We start from the raw sequence: 26,165 nt of genomic DNA on the forward strand, positions 1-26,165 counted from the left end.
TTGTGAGGTCTAATCCCAGCCTAGAATCTCCTAAGTGGTAGGGTTAATCCTCGGTTCAGTTTTCACAGCACTGCGTCTTCAATCACAAAGCGAAGATTAAACCAAGTGCTCTGATAAGTTATTCTAATGCCCTTGTTTTAAGATTTAAACAGCGACACTCCCATGGTTCTGTTGACATTTCTACACGCGTCTCACTAGTACGGCATTGTGAGCCTCTCGACCGTATAATCCAGCTACATTGTAAAATAACAGATTTCCCAATATTCTGATACAATCACATCAATGTTATCTTACACGTGTAAAGACACCCCCCTGTGTAAACAAGGTAAGGTCATTGTGGCTTTTTTAAGACATCAGCACATTAAAGCCATTACAATAGTTCTTCATTGTGGATTGTACAGCGGGCGATCACTCAGTGCAAATGGGAATTAACTATATTATTTAAGCTGCTAACCATGATCAGGGAGTAGTAGAAAAATATTTCTTTGTTCACTATTATATATATATATATATATATATATATATATATATATATATATATATATATATCCTATGTTAAAAAATCAGAGCTGAAGTATTCTTGTTTTCAAAACTGACTATAAGAAAGGTAAGGCTGTTCAAGAATATTTTAATTTCCGTTTCATGAATCCATCTTTACATTAAAGAAAAAAATCCATTAACAGTTTTTTTTTAAAAACTGGTTGGAACAATACAAAGAAAAATGTTCTAATTAATTAAATCCAAAACACAAGCGTAATTATAAAAGTTAATTAACTTAATGACCAGGCAAATGATATTACACGATGCTCATCAAATTAGGTCTGTTGTTGTTTGTTCTAATGCGCCCCTCGGGCAACAAATGGAAAATAAAAAGAAAGTTAAGAGCTCAATTTAAAAACATGGATAAGATTACAAGAAGGAATAACACAATTTTTTTAAAAATGTTATACATTCAAGGACAGTACAAATTGTATTAAAGATCAATTTCTTCAGCTTATCATTCTTTATTGGATGAACATTCTCAGCGCAGATATCTTTTCAGGTTTTTTTTTCCTGTTTTTTTTTAAATTGTTTTAAGGTTTTATTTGTAGTAATTTATTTAAGATTTGAGGATTCAAGTTACAGTCGATGTGATGAAAAATGACATATTGTGGGACATGTAATGAAGTGCTCGTTATTAACATTGGCAAACGATACAAGCTAGCCATGTGTCACGGATGTGGTGTGACGCTAATCTTGTTGCTTTTTTTTTTATTTGCTGAATTTATTTCAGATATTTTTCTTCCGGCGGTGGGGTAGACCTGACACTGGTTACTCAATGTCTGTATGTAAATATATATATATATATATATATATATATATATATATATATATATATATATATATATATATATATATATTTATATATATATATATATATATATATATATATATATATATATATATATATATATATATATATATATATATATATATATATATATATATATATATATATATATATATATATAACGTATCTTTTGAGGCGGCGTTGGTTGGGGTGTAGAGACTGAAAGCAAGTCTGTTCGTATGGATAGTGGACGTGTTATTAAATTCGAAAAGGTTCGAAGATGGTTTAACGTTTTCATTTATTGTGCAATATGATTTGTAGTGAGCGAGGAATGCTATGACTCGCTGCTTTAGAGTTGTAATAATTATTTTTTATGCAAAAATTTCAGAAATTTTTTAACGCTGGCTAATTGTTTCAGTACAGTGAATTACCTGCCCCTGATAAAAATGCTATTTATATTTGTTGTCACATGATCTGCTGATGTCATTTATTTTACTTTTATTTTCCAGACTAAATTCAAATTTGTGAATAGTTATTTCAAGGGACGATATATATAAATTTGATTTGTAAATACATTTGAAATAAAATGTGATTTATTTAAATTGTACATGATTGATAAAAGTAATAAAAACAACCGACACTATAATTCCTATCGTGTGAACTTATTTCTCTTAGTGACATGTAGTTTGTAGGTGGCGTTTTATTAGCACTACAAACTGGTAACTCGTTTCTCTAATCGAACAGAATAACGATACAATAACATTTGTATTAAAAATACTACCGGTGATAACAAACTTATAAATTCAATGAAAGTAAAAAAAATAAAACTCTCTTTAGATGTTTCAACAATATTTAGTAACAGTTCCTAAACTAAAGGTTAAGGTTAGCGTTAGGGATGAGTCTAGAGTTGAGGCTAAATTTTGTAGTCAGTTTTTGTGACGATTTTTATTTGATACAAACTTTACACATATGTAGATCTTGATTGCCTATTGAAATTTATATTTGTTGTATTTAGTAATATACATGTTAATGTTTGAAAATAAAGTAAATAAAATGTAGTAAACAAAAAAAACATATGACTGTTTAATACATACAACTAAAAGCTACATATAAATAATACAATAGAATTATTATTAGTTTCAAGAATACTTTTCGAACAATTATGTATATAAATATTAGACTTTGGTGTCTACTCCATAAGTTGTATCAGTAACAAAACCTTTCATTGGTGACTAATGGTGTGTTTATAGCACACAATTTCTATATCTACAGATAAAAGCTTAATAAATATTTATATATACATTTACAACGTGGCGTGATACACAGTTTAGTAGACAACAGAGCCCATATCATTAGTGTGTACAACGTCTGCACTACGAGTTGTGTTACAATATTTTGATTTTTACAATACAACATTCACTTCAGGATGAAGTTCAATTAATCATTCACTTCACCCGTTAAATATTTGAAACACACCTTGAAATAGCCAAGACACAATTGTATACTATTTCAATTAAATTACATGTAAACTATAATTTTATCAACGTCTTATGTTGTTGCTTTTTATTTTAAGTCAAGTCCAACCAAAGCTGTGTTTTTTTATACAACCTAATCTTGTTGTTTATAAGCATACAAAAATGTATATTAATTATAATTACATCAACTAAATAATAAATATTTGTATAATACAAAGCAAGTTCCTCGTTTAAGAGATATAAGTAATAGATATGTTACAGCTACGCTGGTGGTGTGGTTTTAAATTGATCATAGTTTACAGCTATGTCCCACTGAATTAGCTGTTTTTGTTAGGCTGAGATGTTAATGACAAGTTCAGTATTTAATGCTGACTCAGCTAAATTGTTTCCGATGGACGATTATGTAACGGCTGGTAATGTTGGCCAGGATCAAAAATTGTTGATGCTGACTTAGCTAAATTGTTTCCGATGGACGATTATGTAACGGCTGGTAATGTTGGCCAGGATCAAGAATTGTTGATGCTGACTCAGCTAAATTGTTTCCGATGGACGATGATGTAACGGCTGGTAATGTTGGCCAGGATCAAACAGAGGATCTGAAACATGCAGTAAGGTAACTCTCAAATGATATCAGAGTGACTGCCCCTTGGTTTGGTGATGACAACCCGAGCAGGGTTGGCGCACAAATGGTGGGGGAGAAGGGACTCATGCGCCGAGTGTCAACTTTAAAGGTAGGTCTACACGTGACGTCACGCTTTTAAAAGATTTTACCCACCCCCACCCCTTGTTTCATATCGTCACAATAAGTAAGACCACTCCCACTCTACAATGACGTTACCACCCCCCCCCCCCTTCTTGCCTTTTTAAAAAATAACAACAAAATATTGCTGGAGCCAGTTGATGATAACGTGATTTATCAAAAAATGTGAAACCATAACAATACAGCAGCACTTGATTACCCACTCCCCACGCCTTGTACAGTCACAAAAACATAAGCACACCCTTGCCCTAACCCAAATCCCCATCCCTCAACTTGTGATTTAAGTCTAAAATGTAAGTCTAAGTGTAAAGATTATCGGTGCTAAATGTGTATACAAACACCTATAAAAAGTATAAATACAAATATCAATATATAAATACAAATATAAATTTATATAAATATAAATGCATATATATATATATATATATATATATATATATATATATATATATATATATATATATATATACTATATATATATATATATATATATATATATATATATATATATATATATATATATATATATATATATATATATATATATATATATATACATACATATATATATATATATATATATGTATATATATATATATATATGTATATATATATATATATATATATATATATATATATATATATATATATATATATACATATATACATATATACATATATACATATATACGTCTAGCATACCTCTATTCCACAGACGCTGAATGCCAGAGCAGCTACAATGGTGACATTGTTCCTGAATATTTTCATTAACGTCACAATACAGCCTTCAGTATAGATGTAAGCTTTGATATCTTCTACCTGAAAGAAGTCAACATCTCAGATAAGTATACTGTGCATGAGTTATATATACATACAAGTACACGTACAAGTAAGCGCACAAGTACACGAAGGAAAGCGAGTATGTTTTTTTTTTTTTAATTCCATTTGAAATCTTATTTTGTAAAGATTTCTATATAGATCTACTTGTTTGTGTGTGTACGTGCAACCAATTGCCCTCGCTGTTGTAGAGTTCAATGAAACCCTAAGATGTGACGTAGCAAACCCTAGTGTGTGACGTAACAAAGCTTAGTGTGTGACGTAACAAACCCTAGGATGTGACGTACCGATGATCCACGGATCTGGAAGCCGCAGTCCTCCATCCGGTTGTCGATGCAGCAGGAGCTGGGCACGCCGCAGCGGGAACTGGTCAACACGTTGCTGCAGTTGTAGTAGCGGTTGGCGTCCCAGTCGGAGTAGCTGGAGCCGCCGCAGCACTGGAACTGTGGGGTGGGGAGACACGGGGGTGAGGTGGGCGTTTACAAGGTGAACTGGATAAACATGATATAGAGAGTAGGGACCGCTACTCAGCAACTCAGAAAAAGGAGTCCCTACAAAACGACTCAGACCAAAGGGGTCCATATAAAATAAAACACAAAATGGGTCCCAAAAAAGGACAAAGACAAAAGGGATCCTTACAAAACAACTACTAACGATATTATGGTCAAAGGGAAATAACCAAGTATTTCTTGATTTAGATAATTTAAAGCTAGTTATCTGTCTTGATTTTTTTTCTTAAGAATTTGAGTTTAAACAACATAATCTAGAGCAGGGGTCTCCAAACTTTTCAGTCCGAGGGCCGCATTAACTATCAAATTTTAGTTCGGGGGCCAGTTTCTTCCAGGCATGTCTTTGATTTTTATGGGCAAAGTTCCTCAGCCATCACCAACAAACGATTTTTCCTTGGACAAAAAGATCTCCGCGGGCCGGATGAGAGGACTTCGCGGGCCGCATCCGGCCCGCGGGCCGTAGTTTGGAGACCCCTGATCTAGAGAATAAGTTTTGCTTCAAGTTGGTAGATGAATAGATTATCGATTACTTTATTTACTTTAGTCGAATTAACTCTCATGTGGTCAATGTAAAGCAAAATGTAAAAATGCTGATATTGAGTTGACCATTTAAAGACTAACATGAAAAAGTAAAACACGGTACAAACTCTGATGTTTGTAATATCCTGATAATGAGCAAACAGCCCAATGCCAATTTTAAACTTCCACCACTGGGCATACAGCTAGTACCTGCTGCTGAAGATAGTCTATAGACGCGTCCCTGGCAATGTTCTGGTCCCTCTCGTATTTGGTGACGGCCACCTTGACGATGTACAGCATGTTGCCCTGGATGTCGTCCATCATGAAGAACACCACCCCAGCCAACACCAGTTGTAGGACGAACACCACGATCACAAACACCATGAACTGTGAAGGTCAAGGTAACAAATGATTACAATTATGTAGAGGGGCTGATAGTTTACTAACAATGAGTCGTTCTTAGATATGTGAGTAGAAAAAAAATCCAGGAGCAGAAACGTTCGTTACCACAAAACTGTACTCATAAGACCCACGCCAGGTACACAGAACCATAACTTATCTCAGACAACATACCACACTCACCGAACAATGACTTACTCATACAACAGACCACATTCACTCAGCCATGACTAACCCCGAAAAACCGACAACATTCATTGAATAAACTCAGTCATTAGACCACATTCACCGAACCATAGAGGTCGGCGTCGTCGAGTCTGTAAAGCTCGAGTTCGAGTATGAGGCTCAAAAATTTGGAATAGCCATTCTTCTAAGAGAGAAGACAACTCCAAAAACAACTGCTGCCTTGTAGTTTGTTCTTGGTTGGACAAAGGCTATGGAAGCAAATCCAAAAATAAAAGCAGACTGAAATCGGTGTCAATGGCCTAAATGGCGCATAACCAGTTGACACGTATACTTAATGGTGTTGTAGGGAATTCTTTCTAACACTAAAATTAAGAACGAAGAAGAAGAAGAAAACTGAACCAGTACTAACCCCAGACAACAGACCACATCCACTGAACCACGACATCCAATACTCACCACCCTCAGACAGATGATGTTCAACCGTAACGCCCCGGCACACCCGACCACGCCCACGATGATCATCACGATGCCAGTAGCGATCATCAGCCAACTGGGTTCTTTCAGCAGCGCCTCAAAAAGGTCAAGGCCGGAGCTGTTGACGATTGCCCAGGCCCCTAGTCCGACCATGGTCACACCGGCAGCCTGAGCGGTAGGAAATAAAATCGGCTTGTTAACTCGACCAAAATTACTGTATTGAGTAGGTTGTGCATTTTTCCAGCACTCACACAAAGCGATAAAATTCTATAACATACCGGCTATAATTGAATTACTTCCCCTTTTGTTATTCAGATGCAAATTTTAATTTTGAATTAGTAATTCAAATGTTAGGACGAAATTGTCTAAGGGAGTTAACCAAGTATTTCTCGAATAAGAAAATTTAACGTTTAGTTATCTTTCTTGAATGATTTATTATTATATTTTTTAAACATTATCTACGCTAATTGGGACTGCGTGACCTAGGTGAATCATATAAATTTCATTTTAAAACTAACAGCGGCGATCCAAATCTCAGCTCCCCCCCCTCCCAAACACACCAAGACTCACCCAGACCAGGAAGTTGATGACGAAGAGCGTGTAACGGCTGAAGCAGAAGCACGTGCACCAACTGCAGCGCCGCGGCTCCTCCTCGAACTCCACCTGGTGGTCACCGTAAGCCATGATGACGTCACTTCCTGATATGGTAGGCACGGTGTCCGCGTACTCCATTTAATTAATTAACCTAGATTGATTAAATCTGAAACTGATTTGAAAATCGGTTTATACAATTAATGTTAACAACACGAGAAAAATGTATAAAAACATTTGACTGTTATATAAACCTACATAAAATTGCAATGACTTCAATATAATGAATTCGCCAGAAAAATCATGGAGAAAATTACTTTGAAATATGTATTGAAAACACACTGGCTATAGTTGTATGAAGACAAAAAATGAAGAAATCAAAATTTTGAAATTATTTCATGTGCTTATTCTCAAAATTCTTATATTTTACTTCAACAATTTTTTTTCAATGTTAGTTTGCATAACAGTTGTTATTTTTTAAATATGTGGCCTATTTTAGAAAAAAACCATAGTCAGTCTCAGACCTCATCAGCTAATTTACGTTTCTATCCGAATTATCATTATTATTATCATTAAACTGTTAATAAATGTTTTGAGGTTTACGTTCATTGGCAACTTATCATTGTCATAAAAAACGGCAAAGTGTTGATTTCTAAACCCACTATTTTATCGCATTATAAACTTTAATAAATTAATCTGATATATTTTAAATTATTTTCATCAGCAAGAGACTTTTTTATTTTTCTTACAATCAAATGTATGATGCATCGGTACTAAAATGGACTTTTAGTTTAAGCTTTATTCATTCTCAAGACTTCCTCGAGTATGTTCTTAAATCTAGTAACATCCCATTCCTTCAGAGAAAGCCAATTTATTGAATTAATTCAGTCTCTATTGTCGCACTGCTGACTTAGATCGCCAACTATGCCATAGAGAATTGTACACGTCATCACATATCTGATCGTACCGGACTCAAGTTAGAGCATTAGGCTAGGCCTAAAACTGACCAACTTTCCAATTCATATGACGTGGAAAATATAAACTTTTAAACGTGGATTCGCAAAAACCAGAAAAAAAATCATCACCGACATCTTGAAATAGTAGAAAGTTAAACACAGTGTTGGGCATTCAATAAGGGGAAACTATTCACTTTTCTTATTTAACTAGCACATCTGTGTAGCGTTCACTTAGATTCAACTGCACAGTTATAACAGATGTTGCAATATCTGAGTAGGTCTGTGACCCCCCCCCCCCTTCAACCGCCGTGTGGATTGTCTTTTATCTTAACCGAGTAACACATGTAGTCCACCCCCTCCCCTCCTTCACTCTCCCTCACTGTCCCGTAATACCATCACAAAATATTTAGCAATGCCCATATTAGCATAGGTTGATATTATCAGAGAACTTATTATAAATGTGTGGGGTTTATAAATGTTACAAGTAATTGATGATTTTTTTTCAAAAGTAGTCTATAGACTATAGTCTATATGACTATTGACAAATCAAACCCATGTTTGTAGTTATTATGATTTTGTTTTGTGTTAACGTTTTCTAATGAACCTTTGTATTTCTTTTTATATTGCGTTTCTTACTTTCGAGTTTCTTACTTTTAAATAAAAATATGTAAATAATTTAGGCCGGGCTTGTAAAAAAAATAAAAGACAATTTGTATAGTAACAAATCAAAGAACTAATTTTCAAAGAACTAATACCTAAAAATAGATGCCCTCTCCTGATAAGTCCTTCTTATCTCAACATTGTCAAATACACACGAAGATTCAAATCGTGCTGGAGAGTCAGATTTGAATGAAAATTTAATCAACTGGATTAAAAATTTGATTAATTAAAACATTTTTAAGACCAAAAATACAAACTAAAAGAATGAAAATCTCAATTACCTTAGAAGTCGAACTCCAGTGAATTTATTTTTCTATAACAAGTGAAAGTTTATTTTAACTAATTTTTTTTTCATTTGGTTTTAAACTAATTTTTATCCTATTTATTTTGTATAACTCGGACTAGATAAATACTTTCAAAATCAATATATTAAGTATTTTTTAAAGCATTGATGAAAATGTTAGAATTTGGTTGAAATAGTTAACATTTGACTGAAATATTTAACATTTGACTTGCTAACACTTGACTGAAATTGTTAACATTTGACTGAAATAGCTGACATTTGACTTGTTAACACTTGACTGAAATTGTTAACATTTGACTGAAATAGCTAACACTTGACTGAAATAGCTAATATTTGACTGAAATCGTTAACATTTGTCTACAATGGTACAAACTAAACTTTTCCTCCCGCTAGCGATGTACCGTCTAGCGCACAGAAAAATGTGACGTCGATATTTGGCGTATTTTCCCAGCCAGGTAACTCATAGGAAAAACCTGAATTATTAACAGACGACAAAAGGTATGCGTCACCTGTCGTTTATCGCTGAATTCATTTACATCATTTCAAACTATTAAAAAAAAAAGTCCATATATTTTATTCCAAAGAAATACTTATCTTTAATTAATGAGGGGGAATATAATTCGGGTTAGCTGAAATAGACGCAGGCTTATAAGATTATCTTTTAAAAAATCTTAATTTGTATTTAAAACGAATAAGTTACGATTTTATAACACCTTACCTTAAAACAACATAGTCTAACACATATCCAATAAACACAACATATTAAATATGTTTATTGCTAATCTATGCTTGTGTGCTCAATACAACTGACAAAAATCGATTTTCCCCCCAAGCAGACGACAAAACAAAATATCCAATTTTTGTATCACTGGCCAGAGTGCCCACATCACCTGAGCAACATCTGGTGCGTGTGTTAAATCTAAAGCTTCCACATTCCTAGATCTACCTACACTATGGCGATATAGAAGTATTGATTCAGGTGTAAACTGAAATGGCTTAGGTGCGCAATAGCTATGTAGTAAAATTCCGCTTTAGACATAACGATCCATTGGGCAGATGAAGTAGATTTCAGATGTTTATTAACTATGCCCAGCCGCCTCACCCTAACATAAGTCAGGTACCTTTTAGAGTTGGGTAGACGTCACACAGTCACAAGTCCGAGCCGAGATCCGAACTCAGGTCTTCGGGCTAGCTATGCGGGCCCTACACATATAGATCTCCGTACAATATTGTCGGGACGGAGGATTTAAAGATGAGGGCAGGACTGTCAGACATTTTCTCCGGGGGAAGGGGTGGGGCTCTTGATTCCGGGCGGAAGCTGGTTTAAGTATATAGCGTCTATTTAAATTGTATATTTTGCTACGTGGGACAGGGATCCCAACGAAAAAGTTAATCCCCACCACTAAAAAAAGGATTTAATAAAAGAGGATATGAAACTTGTACTTTTAGACTTTATTGAAGAGGGTGAAATTGGAACATGTCATTAATAATGTGCTTGAAAAGAGCTGTATTTCGGTAATTTTAACCGTAACCCCAGTGGCGGAACTAGAAATCAAAGGCTCCCCCGCAAAGAAAAATCTAGGGCCCCCCTATATATATATATATATATATATATATATATATATATATATATATATAATATATATATATATATATATATAGTATATATAATTATATATATATATATATATATATATATATATAATATATATATATATATATATATATATATATATTTATATATATATATATACTATATATATATATATATGATATAGATATATATTATATATATATATATATAGATATATATATATATATATATATATATTATATATATATATATATATATATATATATATATATATATATATATATATATATATAGGGGGCCCTAGATTTTTCTTATATATATATATATATATATAATATATATATATATATATATATATATATATATATATATATATATATATATTATATATATATATATATATATATATATATATATATATATATATATATATATATATATATAAGAAAAATCTAGGGCCCCCTATATATATATATATATATATATATATATATATAGATATATATATATATATATATATGATATATATATATATATATATATATATATATATATATATATTAATATATATATATATATATATATATATATATATATATATATATATATATATATATATATATATATATATATATATATATATATATATATATATATATATATATATATATATATATATATATATATATATATATATCTAATATATAAAGCTCAGTTCTGTAACGTGTGGCAAAAAACAAAAAAGTTTGTCGTTGACACTTCTACGGATTTAAGTGTTAGATTTTTTATCGTGCTCAAAGTCTAAATTTACGAGTCGAAAAATTACCATTGAAAGTCTTTAAAAACAATTTTCATTCTATTTACTTAGAAGAATAATTTTTAATTATGAACGCGACATAAAATTTTTAAAAAGTGTATCGACGTTTATAAAATTTCTAAAATTGTGTCGGAAATGTATTGACTGCAAGTTACTTCCCTTTAATGAAAAATAAATCCTTAAGAAGAGAGAATTAACATTTTATTACTTTGTTTTTGGTGTTAAGAAAAAAAAAATAATTACACAATTAGCGGGGATTGATTAAGTGCAATGTCGTTAGGTATTTTTAACACTGCCTTTTATTTATTCTATACACTGAACATACTGTTCAATAATTATTATTTTTTTTTTTTAAATCAATAACATTTAATAAGCCAGGTCCTACAAATCATATACGTTTATTTCTTTCCATTTACGGATAAGCTTGGAGTATTATCATTTTTGTTCACTAAATTGAAACAGGCGCGTCCGCCGGCGCCCCTGCACGGTTTGATTTGGCACCCTGGGCTATCATGTGAGCGCTATGCTGCATAATTTTGTTTTAAACAGTGCGATAGACTATGGATAAGAAAGGTTACTATAGTCTTTAAGTGAATCAAATCCGGGCGTCCTCCGGCACCCCGACAGGGTGCTATTTGGCGCCCCGGGCCTTCCGGTGTACGCTATGGTATCTACGTTCGCGTGAGTTCAAAAGACTATAAATAAGTTATGCACTATAGGCGTTAACTAAGTTCAATCAGGCGGTGACGTCATGGTGCGTCCTCTGGCGCCCAGACAGGGTGCTTTTTGGGGTCCCGGGCCTCCCGTGTTCGGTTTCGCGCCTACGTTCACTAAAGTGAGTGCAAAAGACTATGAATAAGTTGGGGTACTATAGTCGTTTATTAAGTTGAAGTAGGCGATTCAGCCCCGTGAGCACTTTGCGTTTATATTCGCGTTAGTGTTTTCTTTGTGTTTAGGTTGGGTTTGCGTTAGTGGTTGCGTTTTGATTTGGTTCGTTTTTGTTCTTTCTTTTTTCGTTTTCGTTTGTGTTTTATTTTCATTGGGTTTGTGTTTGTATTTGTGTTTGAGGTTGGTTTTGCGTTTGGATTTGGTTTGTTTTCGTTTGTTTTTTCTTTTGTGTTTTTTTCTTTGGGTTTGTGGTTGGTTTTGCGTTTGTATTTGGTTTGTTTTCGTTTGCTTTTTCGTTTGTTTTTTTCTTTGGGTTTGTGTTTGTGGTTGGTTTTGTGTTTGGATTTGGTTTGTTTTCGTTTGCTTTTTTCTTTGTGTTCGTATTGGTGTTTGTGGTTGTGGTTGGTTTGTTGTAAGTTTTTGTTTTCGTTTGTATTTGTAATTGTGTTAGCGTTATGTTTGCGTTTTGTTGTTTTGGTTTTGGTTGATTGTGGTTTGGGTGGGCAATGCCGGGTTTATGATGATTACTAAACACACAGGTGATGGTCTTTAACAGAAGGGTTTTTCACAAAAGCCAGAGCAGGGCCTGGCCGGGACGGCTAGTATATATATATCTAATATATAAAGCTCAATTCTGTAACGCATATGTTTGTCGTTGGCATTTCTACGGATTTAAGTGTTAGATCAATTATCGTGCGCGTTTGTCTAAATTTATGAGTTAAAAAATTACTATTAAAAGTGTTGGGAAATCATTTTCATTTTTCAAATTATAGTAATAATTGTCGGCATGTTCATTAAACACAAGTTTTAAAAAAAATATCATCTTTTACAAAAATTCTAATTATGTTTTTATTTAGTCCTATAGCGCTTACTTCCCTTTGATAAATTAGGCAAAACACAATTACTTCCCTTTATGAAACCCATTGCATTAGTTGAAAAGCATTTACTTTTTAATTACTTTGTTTTGGTGTTGGGAAAAAAAATAATTACATAATTAGCGGGGATTGATCAAGTGCAAATGTTTTAGGTATTTTACGGATAAGCTTGGAGTATTATAATTGTTCATTAAATTGAAACAGGCGCGTTCGTTTAAGTGAGTGCAAAAACTATGAATAAGTTGGGGTACTATAGTCGTTTATTAAGCTAAAACAGGCGATTCTGCCCCGGGCGTTTATGTTCGCGTTAGTGTTTTCTTTGTGTTTAGGTGGGTTTGCGTTAGTGGTTGCGTTTTGATTTGGTTCGTTTTTGTTCTTTCTTTTTTCGTTTTTGTTTTTTTTTGTTTGGGTTTGTATTTGTGTTTTTGGTTGGTTTTGCGTTTGGATTTGGTTTGTTTTCGTTCTTTCTTTTTTCGTTTTTGTTTGTGTTTTTTTGTTTGGGTTTGTATTTGTGTTTTTGGTTGGTTTTGCGTTTGGATTTGGTTTGTTTTCGTTTGCTTTTTCGTTTTTTTTTTTTTTGTTGGTATTGGTGTTTGTGGTTGGGTTTGTTGTTAGGTTTTTGTTTTCGTTTGCTTTTTTGTTTGTTTTTTCTTTGTGTTTGTATTGGTGTTTGTGGTTGTGGTTGGGTTTGTTGCTAGGTTTTTGTTTTCGTTTGTATTTGTAATTGTGTTAGCGTTATGTTTGCGTTTTGTTGTTTTGGTTTTGGTTGGTCGTGGTTTGGGTGAGCAATGCCGGGTTTATGATGATTACTAAACACACAGGTAATGGTCTTTAACAGAATGGTTTTTCACAGAAGCCAGAGCAGGGCCTGGCCGGGACGGCTAGTAATATATATAAAGCTCAGTTCTGTATGTAATGCATATGTTTGTCGTTGGTCTTAATGAATTTAAGTGTTAGAAAATTATCGTGCGCATTTGTCTAAATTTATGAGCTAAAAAATTACTATTGAAAGTGTTGGGAAATAATTGTCATTTTTCAAATTATAGTAACAATTGTCGGCATGTTCATTAAACACAAGTTTTAAAAAAATATCATCTTTTACAAAAATTCTAATTATGTCTTTATTTAGTCCTATAGCACTTACTTCCCTTTGATAAATTAGGAAAACACAATTACTTCCCTTTATAAAACCATTGCATTAGTCGAAAATAATTTACTTTTTAATTACTTTGTTTTGGTGTTGGGAAAAAAAAATAATTACATAATTAGCGGGGATTGATCAAGTGCAAATGTTGTAGGTATTTTACGGATAAGCTTGGAGTATTAAAATTGTTCATTAAATTGAAACAGGCGCGTTCGTTTAAGTGAGTGCAAAAGACTATGAATAAGTTGGGGTACTATAGTCGTTCATTAAGCTAAAACAGGTGATTCCGCCCCGGGCGTTTATGTTCGCGTTAGTGTTTTCTTTGTGTTTAGGTGGGTTTGCGTTAGTGGTTGCGTTTTGATTTGGTTCGTTTTTGTTCTTTCTTTTTTTCGTTTTTGTTTGTGTTTTTTTCTTTGGGTTTGTATTTGTGTTTTTGGTTGGTTTTGCGTTTGGATTTGGTTTGTTTTCGTTTGCTTTTTCGTTTTTTTTTTGTTGGTATTGGTGTTTGTGGTTGGGTTTGTTGTTAGGTTTTTGTTTTCGTTTGTATTTGTAATTGTGTTAGCGTTATGTTTGCGTTTTGTTGTTTTGGTTGGTTGTGGTTTGGGTGGGCAATGCCGGGTTTATGATGATTACTAAACACACAGGTAATGGTCTTTAACAGAAAGGTTTTTCACAGAAGCCAGAGCAGGGCCTGGCCGGGACGGCTAGTATATATATATGATCTATATCCTGAGTAATTTAGTTTACTTCATTGCAATATATAACCATTCTGAGAGAACAAAACAGAAAAAATTTAGTCTAAACTCATTTTGAACCAAAGGTAGTGTCTAAATCATGCTGGTCAAAAATATATAAAGACGTTAGCTTGATTCGTGAATGGTTTCTCGCGTTATGTTTATTTTTTTCATTTTTGGCTTTTATAATATCAATTTTGAAAACATTGATTTTTATAGCTATACTATTGTATAGTACGTCTTATTTAAGTAACAATTCAGAGAATCAATTGCTTTTTAATATATATAGTACAAAACTATTTAAATGAGCTTCGTGGGCATCCTATTTTAAAGAAGGGCAGTAAGTCATGGAAGTAGTGTGAATGTTTACCTACCTTTCAAACTATAGCTCTTGTAGATTTTAAAATATTTTTCTATGCAACAATCTCTGCTATAGTAGACCTGTTTTTTTTTTTTACAAAACCACTTTCAAGATGCATGAAAACATAATTTTTGAAAAAAAAAATGCATTGTTTTTTGGTCGGAACTGGGCCCCTAAACGTCCTGGGCCCCCCCCGCATTGCGGGGTCTGGCGGTATGGTAGTTCCGCCCCTGCGTAACCCTGACCTTAGCCCCAACCCTAACCGTAACCCCGACTCTAACCCTAGAAGCAGATAAGAAGTTGTTATGGCGTGTGTTTAAATACTCAAATGTCTTGACATCAGAAATAGGTCACAAGCAGCGGGGCTTAACTTTTTGCTCGTGCACTTCTTGCAACAGAGGTGGGGCTTATCTGGACAAGGACCGTGGGACAATGCCCCCCCCCCCTTTATGGAATTACTATATTCATTAATTCAAGCAGTTGTGTCGAAAAGATAAAAAAAAAACACTACACAAAATCTATTGTGAAATTACTTTTAAGGCAAATTAATTGCGCTCCTTAAATTAAATAGACGAGTAGGAGGGGGGGGGGGGAATAAAAACATGTTAATAAATTGGCGAAATTACAGAGGTGGGAGGGGGGGGGGTAAGAGTGGGCCGAAGTTCTTAGTATCTTAGTGGAGTAAAAATTAAATGAGTTCAAAATCCGTTTTTAATTCTGAAATAAGTTGATAACTGGGATGTAACAAATTGGGAACTTGCCATATTTTTCTTTTAAGTAGGACAATCGTCTCACCCATTTCAGCGCCAATATGATGATATTATAATCTGAGCGCTCACTCCCATGTCCTATAAAAAGACATTACATACCGCTTACATTCAACAACAGTACAGTCTCTAGCAGTTACCCACACGCCAACTATATCTTGTTGCAACTATTGATCTGCTAGGTCACGCCAATATCGCTCTGTGCGTGTGGCTTGACTCATTTCAAAATTCCGAGAGCTAAAAATAGCTTTGATTAAGGGGAATGTATCAGAATTCCCCACATTTGTTAAAGAATGGTAATGAGGAATATCTCCCACTGGCCAATGAAACAATTGTTTTTCCACTCACTAATTCCAGAACAACGGTCAATATGGTGGGTGGATGTCTGACCAAGACGCATAGTATTTTTCTTGTTTTTCATTTCAGATACTGCAAACAAATAACACATTTGCAACTACAATCAAGTCACAAGAAAGATAAGCATGAGTACTTTAATATTTTATTCTTCTTATGCACTTTTTTTTTTTTACAATTTTACATTTCGGTAACAAAAAGTACTCTACACTACACATTTAAAAACAAAACAACTGAAGATATAAAAAATATAGTTAAGTATCACAGCTAGTAAAAAGAAAACAATTTAAGGAAATCATAGTCAACATCCCAAAACATTTTACATGGACAAATTAATGGAGGCTGCTGGCATTCATTTCTACTTTATTTTTTTTATAGCAGTTTGAAAGGTGTGTTGAAAAGTTTATAAAAATCATATAAAAAATAAAAGTTAACATGAAGAGAACAAAATCTTTTTTGTAGTGAGTATTTGACTTCTGGACCCCTTTCCTATCTCCCATTAAAAAAGTATCTTAGCTTTACACTAAAAAGAAAACTAAATTATATAAGAAAATCAATGTGTTGGACTCAGCAATATGGCAGTAGTCAGCAGTTGTACAGACTATATAAGAAAACATGCCATAACTTGTCTAGTGCCATAGAACCTTCTCTGGGTTAACATTACATAAAAGGTATTAGCTATTCTTTTTTAACCTTGGCAAACAATCGCAAAAAGAGATCATTTTTATAAAATAATATAAATTGGCTAAACATTACCGAATCAGCTTCAAACTAATGAATTTAATCTGTGTAGCAGATATTTATTTTAGAAAAAAAAATCTACTACAAATGCTTGATTTGCTCAGCGGCTGAAATGGATTTGATCCTAGTGCCCAGTTCCTCAAGTTTTAAAGCTGCGCTGGTGTCACCTGACACCTTCAATCTGCCGCTCATGTAAGCCTCAAATGGTTTCAGCTCCCCACACAGCAGGGCTTCAAGGTCATCTGAATTCAGACTCAAGATGGCTGCAGGATGACCGCTAGGGTCGTGACCTTCACCAATAGTTCCATGACCTGGACAACGAAAGAAAATATTGAATCTCACAATAAAAGTAAGAAATCAAATCATAGTTTTATATTTTACATTTCAATTATACAGTTTTTTAGGTATTATACAAGTGCATACATGTTTTTAAAAATGCAGGAATAACTAAAACAAGATACATATTAAAACATACTAAAATTAATATATTTTACTTGTTATTTTCAACATAATTTTTTCAGCCGTACCAAATAATTGACAAATACTGACCATTTTCCAGCGGTACCAAATAATGGACAATACTGACCACTTTTCCAGCCGTACCAAATAACTGACAAATACTGACCACTTTTCCAGCCGTACCAAATAACTGACAAATACTGACCACTTTTCCAGCCGTACCAAATAACTGACAAATACTGACCACTTTTCCAGCCGTACCAAATAATTGACAATACTGACCACTTTTCCAGCCGTACCAAATAACTGACAAATACTGACCACTTTTCCAGCCGTACCAAATAACTGACAAATACTGACCACTTTTCCAGCCGTACCAAATAATTGACAATACTGACCACTTTTCCAGCCGTACCAAATAACTGACAAATACTGACCACTTTTCCAGCCGTACCAAATAACTGACAAATACTGACCACTTTTCCAGCCGTACCAAATAATTGACAATACTGACCACTTTTCCAGCCGTACCAAATAACTGACAAATACTGACCACTTTTCCAGCCGTACCAAATAACTGACAAATACTGACCACTTTTCCAGCCGTACCAAATAATTGACAATACTGACCACTTTTCAAGTCCAGGAAGTAGGTTCCACCTGGCTGACCACTGATGTGGAACTCGTAACTCTCTCCTACTTTGTTCACTAGGCTCTCACTAAGGGCGCTTCGTATCTTCGCTAGCAACGCACTTGGGTTCAAACCCTGGGGTCGTGGTAGATGACCTCCCATCGGGAGGGATTCTGTTTCTACCAGGGGAATGTTGGTCATCTGGTCCACACTTCCTGCTCCCAGTAGTGTGATTAGATCATTTGTGCTTGCAGTGACTGGGGGCGGGGTTTGTCCATCTACCAACCCACTGACAAACGCACTCATGGCTTGTGAAATAACCTCAGCCTTGTTGTCTCCTGAATAAAATTAGTTATACTACAGGTAATTATTTTTTTAAACTGACATACAAACATTTTAAAAGTGATGTATTTTCTAGCATATCAGAACTTGTTGTATATATTGACCCCCCCCCCCCCCCCCCCCCCCCCAATAATTAAAATATACTTTGGGATCTACTTGCACTATGTTAACAACATTGGATGTATAACACAAAACCCCTCCCTGCCCATATCTGAGAAGAGAATCCTGGGTTTAAAAAGTTGTCTCAAAAAAATTCAGTATTACATTTAAACTTTCCCTATATTTATTCATGAGATAAGATGCCTATACAAGCTGCACTGAGTTTAAAGGATAAGGACTTACGTAGGGGAAAGTAAATGTGGCTTTGCATAGATAACCTAATGCTTAATGGGGCAAATGAAGTAGATTTCACCTTTTTCTGAGACCTTGGCAACACGAGTTAGGTAACCAATGAGCTTACTTGAACCCAGCTTCAAACTTGAGACTTTTGAAGTAGTAGTCTAGCACTCTACCACTAGGCCATGTCGTTGCACAGACACTTCTTGAATGAACTGTAAAAACACATTTAAAGACACCAAGCACTCACCTTGGCTACCTGGGTCAGAAAAAGCCTGGGCTAGCTGGGCAAAAGCTGTGGGTAGAGGGGAGGGACCTGCTGACCCAAACAGTCCTGGGGGCATAAAAATCTGGGGAGTTTTCTTGGGCGGTGGGGCCGACAGGACTTTGATCTGAGACCTGTAGAGAGAGAAAAAGTCTGTTAAAAAACAAATAAAATAATTGTAGTAGTGAATAAAAACGCCTTTCCCTTTTTAGTATTTAAATACAGATGTCAGTAAAGTGTTCTTACAGATAAAGAAGAAAACAAGATCCTAAAAGAAAGAAATTAGACAATCAGTTTATATTTATTTTCTAAATTTCTATCCTTGTTTCAAGTGATTTTAATTTATATTTGTTTTCTACATTTCTATCTTAATTTCTAGTAATTTGAATTTTTAACCCCGTCACTATGAGACAAAGATAGGAATAAAATCTTACAATTCTGCTCTAGTGATGTTGACACCCCAGTTCACACATGTTTTGTTACTGCTTACCTGAAAAAGTAACCAAAATTGTTTTAAAAATTAAGGTGAAGAGATAATAAATACTTCTTCAAATTTGGTAATGAAAAATATTTTTGTGAGCAAGACAAAAATAATACATACGACATAATAAATCAAAATAAAGGCAGCTTGGGAATGAAACGACCACACTACCTTTTCAATAGCTAAAGCCACAGAAACAGGTAAACTCTACTTTATCCACCATATTGACCACCAGATCTGAATAACTAGCTTGTTTACTTTATGATTTATACTTCTACTTTATTAATTTGATTTAACTCTACAAATAATCTACTTATTATTGTTACAATAACAAAATTTACTATTTTCAGCATTATTGCAGTGATGCCATTAACCCTACTAGACCTGAAATCCTAAACTTAAGTCCCCTACAATTTGTTCCTTGAATTAGTAACATAAGGTATTGTTTGGTTGTTCTTTTTCAGTTGGGGATGCTTTTTTACACATACAAAGCAAAGTACCAAAATTTAAGTACTGTAATACACCAACTGAATTGGAAATAGTCAAAAATTAAGTACAGCAGTATAGTAGGGTTAATAGAGAAGGCTACTTTTAATTACTTTTCTAAAAATGTATGAGCTGCATTTAAATTTCATAACTTAAATGAAATTTTACCATCAAAGCATTAGCAAGGACAGTCCTCTCTGCCTCAATTTCAGACAAAGATTTCTGGGCCAGCATATTGCAGAGAGCCGTCTGTAGCAGGATCCTGGTGGAGCCGTCCAGGTTCTGCACATTGGTGACAGATTTCTCGGCATCAACAATCTGGAAGTAAATCTCTGCCCCCACCTCAATGATGGCCTTGTCTTCTGTGATCACCTGGTTGGAGGGGGAGGGGGGGGGGGGTTACAAGAAGAAACAGGTTATGCTGAACTAGTTACAAGCCAAGAGGCTCAAAAATAAATCAAGTACACATTTTAACATTTAACAGACATCATCTCATCTCTCCAACAGCTTCACAGAGTAAGATAAGTATTTAATTGTAAGTTAACACCTTTTAACAGCGACATAATAGATTTAAAAAAAAAATCTATCTGAGTTATATTTATCTTACAAAACACATTACAATTAAAACACTATGCATTATCTATCATTAAAATAAAATCAGATCTGAAATGATGAATGGTTTTATTGAAGACTAATGATTATAAATATAGGTAGATAAAAGTGAAAATCTAGCTAGCATAAACTTAATTTTTTTTTATTAGACTAGAGTAAAGCTTGTATAAGTTACTGTGTCATAACTTATAATAAATAAGAAGTTCCACATATGTCATATACCTGCTTACTGGGAGGCATGGTCTGGTGGTAGAGCACTCAACTGCTGAACCACCACAAGTCTTGAGTTTGTTTCCATATGTGATTACTGTCTCCACCCAATTCTGATGGGTATCTGACTCACTTGAGTTAAGGTGGCTGAGTATACAACTGACCACACAACCCCCTCCACAAGCAGAAGTCATGGTGAACTCTACTTCATCTGTCTTCCTGACAGTCGGGTCTGAAGGGGAGATTTTACTTTTATTTTTATTTACATACCTGCTTAGGTGGAACACTAAAGGCTCGTAGACTGATGTTAACTTTGTGGACACGATCCAGCAATGGAAACACTAGCACCAAGCCTGCCAGATAATTGGATGGATAAAGACGATAAGAATTATATGTTGTTACATTTGTGTTTTTAATAATAATAACTACTTGCTTTTAATGCTATCACCATCAGCGTAGGCCTCCAACAGTACATATATACTAACATTTTTTTAAAAATGACAACGGTGGTGATCTGCTTGTCAGTACAGTGTATGTTACATGATAAAAAAATCATGTCTGTGGAATTAAAACTAGTGCTATGTTATTACTGAGGCAAAACACACTAAGTAAACACATACATTTCCAATTACTGACCATCTCTAAGCTGTTTTCTATATCAGGCTCATGTGAAGGCTAGATCTTGGTTGAAAGCCTATAATATTTCATTATTACAGGCATATGTGTGTAATCAAACAATTTCCCCATATTTTACCTGGTCCTTTTGATCTGTACAAACGTCCCAGTCTAAATACAACCAGTCGTTCATTCTCATGTACTTTCTGTAATGAGAAGTTTAAACAGAATTGTAAATATAACTATTTTTATTTTCCTTTGGTGTCCTTATATTTTAAAAGTACAACAAATTAAGCGGCTGATAGCCTCAAATAAAAATGTATATTATTAAGTAATATTTGTTGCTGGGTTCATTACATTTGAATTATATTTCAAAGTATATTAAAAAATACTTCAAACCAAACAAACAGTGATTACCTTAAAACTAAACCACACAATAATAGGAAAGGTTACAACGAAGATGATGGAATAACCCAAAGTCACCAGGAAGCGAGCTAAAGTGTCAGTGCGGAGAGGTGAGACTGTAGAGATTTAACAAAAAAAAATTTGTTAAATATAAATATGTATGAATTCACTTGTTTGAAAAGGTATGTTTTATTTTAAAAAAATAATAAGCTGAATATTTTTTTGCTTCATAACCTAAATGTTTTAATTAATTTCAAACATCTCAAAAAGAATTGATAAAAATCTGACCATATTCTTTGTTGGGAGTGGTTGAGTCATAGCCTCCATAGGTATAAATAGACTGAAATGATGGTTTTGGAGCGTAGTCATTCTTGCCGTAGGTAAAAACAGATCTGTAGTCAAATGCCTGTTCCTCTTCTGTAGTAGGCAATGGGGTGTACTTGACCGGTGTCATTTTTACAGCACTTTTTTAATCTGAATGATTAAACAAGTCCTCATTCAATTTATTACTGATATTAGCCAAGAGTATATTATTTTTATTTATTATTATAAGGCTTTTTACTACTATCAAGATCTAGAGACTAGATTGTCAATAAATCTATAGTAGTTGTAAGATAATTAATTAATCTTGTAGTTAAGTTAAATAGACATAATAATCTTTTTTTTTATAATAGTAATAGTATAAAAGTTCGGTAAGACTAAAGCTGACTATTTCACTATGATGAATGTGTATGATTTAGTAGGACTAAGAATCATAAGAATGATTAAGATTTATTTCCTTAAATTACTTTAATTTTTTACTTTAAATAAAATTACAAGGCTAATCACTGATCAGTGAATTAGTTATCTGTATATAATATTCTTTTCTTGGAGACCATAGAAAACACCAACAACACCAAGCTGTAAGCGCGCCTCCTAGCAGCCCCCTCTCTTCCTCTCTAGGCATATCACTACCACCCCCACCCCCACATGGTCTGGTGAGCTGTGGTTCACGCTAAATGTTTACAATTGTAGAGCCAGGTTTAGTGACGGCTATTAGGGGCATATAATTTAGTTTGAAACGATTTTAAACTTAGGGGAGGTAACTAAGAGGAGGCTGCTTTCACAGGGGTAGGGGTTGGGGGAAAGGAGGGTTTTAGTGTTTAAAAGCAAATATTTTAAGTGGCAGCATTCAAATTATGAATTACTGAAAAGTAGAAAATAAAACAACTAAATAGCGGCATATGATTCCCCGCAGGTCGGCTCGTTAATTTTATTAGCCTAACTACAACTAGCCTAGTTCTGGTAAATTTCCCCCTACACCTGAGTTACCAGTCGTCATTGACACTGGTTAACAAAGTCACAGCACAGGAAAGTTGACTAACACATTAATTAAAAAGAACACTCACTAAAAAAAACAGAGTCTAACAGTCTAACACAGACGACAGACACACTTAATCACTTATCACACTACCTAGACACTCAGTGACTCAACACAGTACAGTACTACAGTCACTCAGTATTTAACTATTTATTATTATAATATTATTATCATTAGGCCTATGAAGTTTAGACTGTCTTACTTTAGAGTTTAGGAGTTTAGGCCTACTTCTTACTTATGAATAGTATGTTTGGTAATCTATCGTTTTGGGTACGTAAAATCGCCCGCGGCTATTAATGTACGAAAACGTTACCTCATTGTCAAGGCTTTAATAGAAGTATATTGTCATACTTATGTGTCAAATATTATAGATAAATGAATAATAAACCTAAATCAATGGCTAAATATATCGATACAGGCCAGAAATTAACTTTAAACAGCAGTGTCTGAGAGCAAGATTTGCTATATAAACAGCAGCCATTTGTAAAATAGAGTGGCTTCCCCCTGAATCTGGCGCTAAAAGGTTATAAATATAAAACTTAGACAAGATGGCTGCTATAGTAAATGAGCATGGTTGCATCTGTTGGAAACATCGCTAGTCTTCATTTATTACGGAAAAGTTTTAATTTAATTGTTTAAAAACAGGTACATAAATGAATCAAGGAAACATTTTTGAATTTTTTAAAACATAAATCTTCCTCAAAATGTGAAATAATTATTAAAATTTAAGGAGTCACCTGTTTTTCACATTACAAATCGCGGGCGATTTTACGTACCCAAAACGATAGATTACCGTATGTTTTATTGAGCCTATCCTATTTATTAATAGATTTAGTATTATAATTAGATCTAGATAATTATAACATAGGCTACTCGGCAATCTATCGTTTTGGGTACGTAAAATCGCCCGCGGCTATTAATGTACGAAAAAGTTACCTCATTGTCAAGGCTTTAGTAGAAGTATATTGTGATATATTTGTGTCAAATATTATAGATAAATGAATAATAAACCTAAATCAATGGCTAAATATATCAATATATGCCAGAAATTAACTTTAAACAGCAGTGTTTGCAAGCAAGATTTGCTATATAAACAGCAGCCATTTGTAAAATAGAGTGACTTCCGCCTGTCTCGCGCTATATCCGCTATAAAAAAAAACTTAAACAAGATGGCTGCTATAGTAAATGAGCATGGTTGCATCTGTTGGAAACATCGCTAGTCTTCATTTATTACTGAAAAGTTCTAATTCAATTGTTTAAAAACAGGTACATAAATGAAAGAAGGAAACATTTTTGTATTTTTCAAAACATAAATCCTCCTCAAAATGTGAAATAATTATTAAAATTTAAGGAGTCACCTGTTTTTCACATTACTAGTCGCGGGCAATTTTACGTACCCAAAACGATAGATTACCGGCTACTCTATTACTACTTAGATCTAGATCTAGTTGTTCTTGCATACTTAGTATTTACTTACTACTAGTTACTTACTTAAGTTATTATTAACCTATTTATTTACGGTATCGGAGAACTCTTGCTTACAGAAAACAATTTTCTTCATTTCCTAGTGCATTCTCAGCTGATTTCAGACTTATGTTTTCTATTATTAATTATTAAGTCGTAGTTTTGAAAAAAAAAATTATTGCAATTTCTGGATTATCACTACTAGATCTACATTTGATTACACAAACACTACAATTGAATAATAGATCTAGATGTAGTCTGATCTAATTAAACACAATCACTGCTGTTCATAAAAATGTGATTTGTTTGTTATAATGTTTGGCCTTGTCTTATCCCAAAATAAAAAAAATTCAGCAGGGCTACACTTTGGAAACGAAACTAAAGGTAAGCAGTACTAGAGATCTAGATCTAGTAGATTCTAGATCTAGAGTCTAGGTCTAGATCTATGAATTCTAAAAAAATGCAAGATCTAGACTTCTAGATCTAGATCTAGATCTAGATTTACTTTTTCACTTAAAAATGATAATACTAATACTATTAGTATTAAGAATTCTAAGATCTACCTAGATCTAGTAAATCCGCTTGAAGTAGATCTAGAATCTAGATCTATAGACTCTACTAGACGTCTAGATCTAGAACCTAGACTAGATAAACAAGATTCTAGATTTTGTTATGTTTAGGCGAGTTTAGGCCCAAAAATAAATGTTTAGAATAAAAAAAATCTTAATATTTTAATCTCATTTCATGATTTTTTTTTCGAAAGAGGTAGTTTTTTTATTTTAAGAAACTCGATCTAGATCTAGATCTAGATGTCTAGATTCTAGATCTAATCTAAATCTAGAAATCTAGATCTCTAGTAAAATAGATCTAGATCTATATTAATATATTTAACTAAGTCAGTAATCAGTAGAAATTGTTCATTAAAGATTATTCATAGACCAAAGCAAAGTGTATTAGTGTAACAATAAAAAAAAATATTATGCTTTCTTTTCGTTTAATTTTATTATTGACATTTCAATATAATTTCTGAATAATATCAGTGCTTTATGTAATTAAAATTAAACCAACTAAATTGAATCGATTTCACAAATTATATTGGACATGCAATTTGAATTTATTATTAATAAAGTTCTCTGGTTTTGGACTGGTTTTTTAAGCTTTTGAATTATTATAGGCTTAGATCTAGATCTAGTTAGATCTAGATTTTTTTTAAAAAATCAGTTA

General features: G+C 33.5%; 3 protein-coding genes and 1 long non-coding RNA gene across 6 annotated transcripts in view; 2 read left to right on the plus strand and 2 right to left on the minus strand.

The window, feature by feature from the left end:
- Nucleotides 1–1,553: 1,553 nt before the first annotated feature.
- LOC131948588 (tetraspanin-5) lies at nt 1,554–9,917 on the minus strand. The gene is made up of 8 exons (XM_059310185.1): nt 9,719–9,917; nt 8,978–9,473; nt 7,060–7,255; nt 6,472–6,657; nt 5,641–5,817; nt 4,690–4,845; nt 4,268–4,384; nt 1,554–3,401 (listed from the first exon to the last, which is right to left on the minus strand). The coding sequence occupies exons 3-8, from the start codon at nt 7,219–7,221 to the stop codon at nt 3,333–3,335; spliced, it is 867 nt and encodes a 288-aa protein (XP_059166168.1). The 5' UTR covers nt 7,222–7,255; nt 8,978–9,473; nt 9,719–9,917; the 3' UTR covers nt 1,554–3,332.
- LOC131948589 (uncharacterized) lies at nt 9,409–16,873 on the plus strand. The gene is made up of 3 exons (XR_009388033.1): nt 9,409–9,498; nt 9,837–9,967; nt 16,607–16,873. It is a non-coding gene; the product is annotated as an uncharacterized LOC131948589 (long non-coding RNA).
- Nucleotides 16,874–17,326: 453 nt separating this feature from the next.
- Nucleotides 17,327–25,170, minus strand: LOC131948587 (stomatin-like protein 1). Of its 3 annotated transcripts, none has more exons than XM_059310184.1 (10): nt 25,020–25,170; nt 22,406–22,591; nt 22,130–22,233; nt 21,852–21,918; nt 21,368–21,450; nt 20,444–20,647; nt 19,743–19,798; nt 19,294–19,442; nt 18,365–18,703; nt 17,327–17,586 (listed from the first exon to the last, which is right to left on the minus strand). In XM_059310184.1, exons 2-10 carry the CDS (start codon nt 22,569–22,571, stop codon nt 17,357–17,359), a joined length of 1,398 nt encoding a protein of 465 aa, XP_059166167.1. In that variant the 5' UTR covers nt 22,572–22,591; nt 25,020–25,170; the 3' UTR covers nt 17,327–17,356. The 3 variants fall into 3 exon arrangements, with proteins under 3 accessions (XP_059166167.1, XP_059166165.1, XP_059166166.1); XM_059310182.1 differs by having other exon boundaries at nt 24,985–25,170; XM_059310183.1 differs by having other exon boundaries at nt 24,969–25,170.
- A 75-nt stretch (nt 25,171–25,245) lies between these two features.
- LOC131948581 (intermembrane lipid transfer protein VPS13A) overlaps nt 25,246–26,165 on the plus strand; it is a 109,415-nt gene continuing 108,495 nt past the window's right edge. Inside the window, exon 1 of the mRNA XM_059310175.1 lies at nt 25,246–25,325. The gene's annotated coding sequence lies outside the window, so the exon portion shown is untranslated. The remainder of the gene's footprint in view (nt 25,326–26,165) is intronic.

This window comes from Physella acuta, unplaced genomic scaffold (assembly GCF_028476545.2).
Source record: "Physella acuta isolate Inbredline_101_S28 unplaced genomic scaffold, ASM2847654v3 ptg000650l, whole genome shotgun sequence".
Taxonomy (NCBI): domain Eukaryota; kingdom Metazoa; phylum Mollusca; class Gastropoda; family Physidae; genus Physella; species Physella acuta.

Excerpts from the sequence above, each read along its gene's own strand:
- LOC131948588 (XM_059310185.1), bottom strand. The coding sequence starts at position 7,221 with ATGGAGTACGCGGACACCGTGCCTACCATATCAGGAAGTGACGTCATC. Across the intron at positions 5,818-6,471 it reads ACATCATCTGTCTGAGGGTG|TTCATGGTGTTTGTGATCGT; the intron begins GTGAGTATTGGA and ends TGACCTTCACAG. Across the intron at positions 4,385-4,689 it reads TCCAGATCCGTGGATCATCG|GTAGAAGATATCAAAGCTTA; the intron begins GTACGTCACATC and ends GACTTCTTTCAG.
- LOC131948587 (XM_059310184.1), bottom strand. The coding sequence starts at position 22,571 with ATGACACCGGTCAAGTACACCCCATTGCCTACTACAGAAGAGGAACAG. Across the intron at positions 19,799-20,443 it reads TCCTTGCTAATGCTTTGATG|GTAAGCAGTAACAAAACATG; the intron begins GTAAAATTTCAT and ends TTACTTTTTCAG. Across the intron at positions 18,704-19,293 it reads TTCTGACCCAGGTAGCCAAG|GAGACAACAAGGCTGAGGTT; the intron begins GTGAGTGCTTGG and ends AATTTTATTCAG.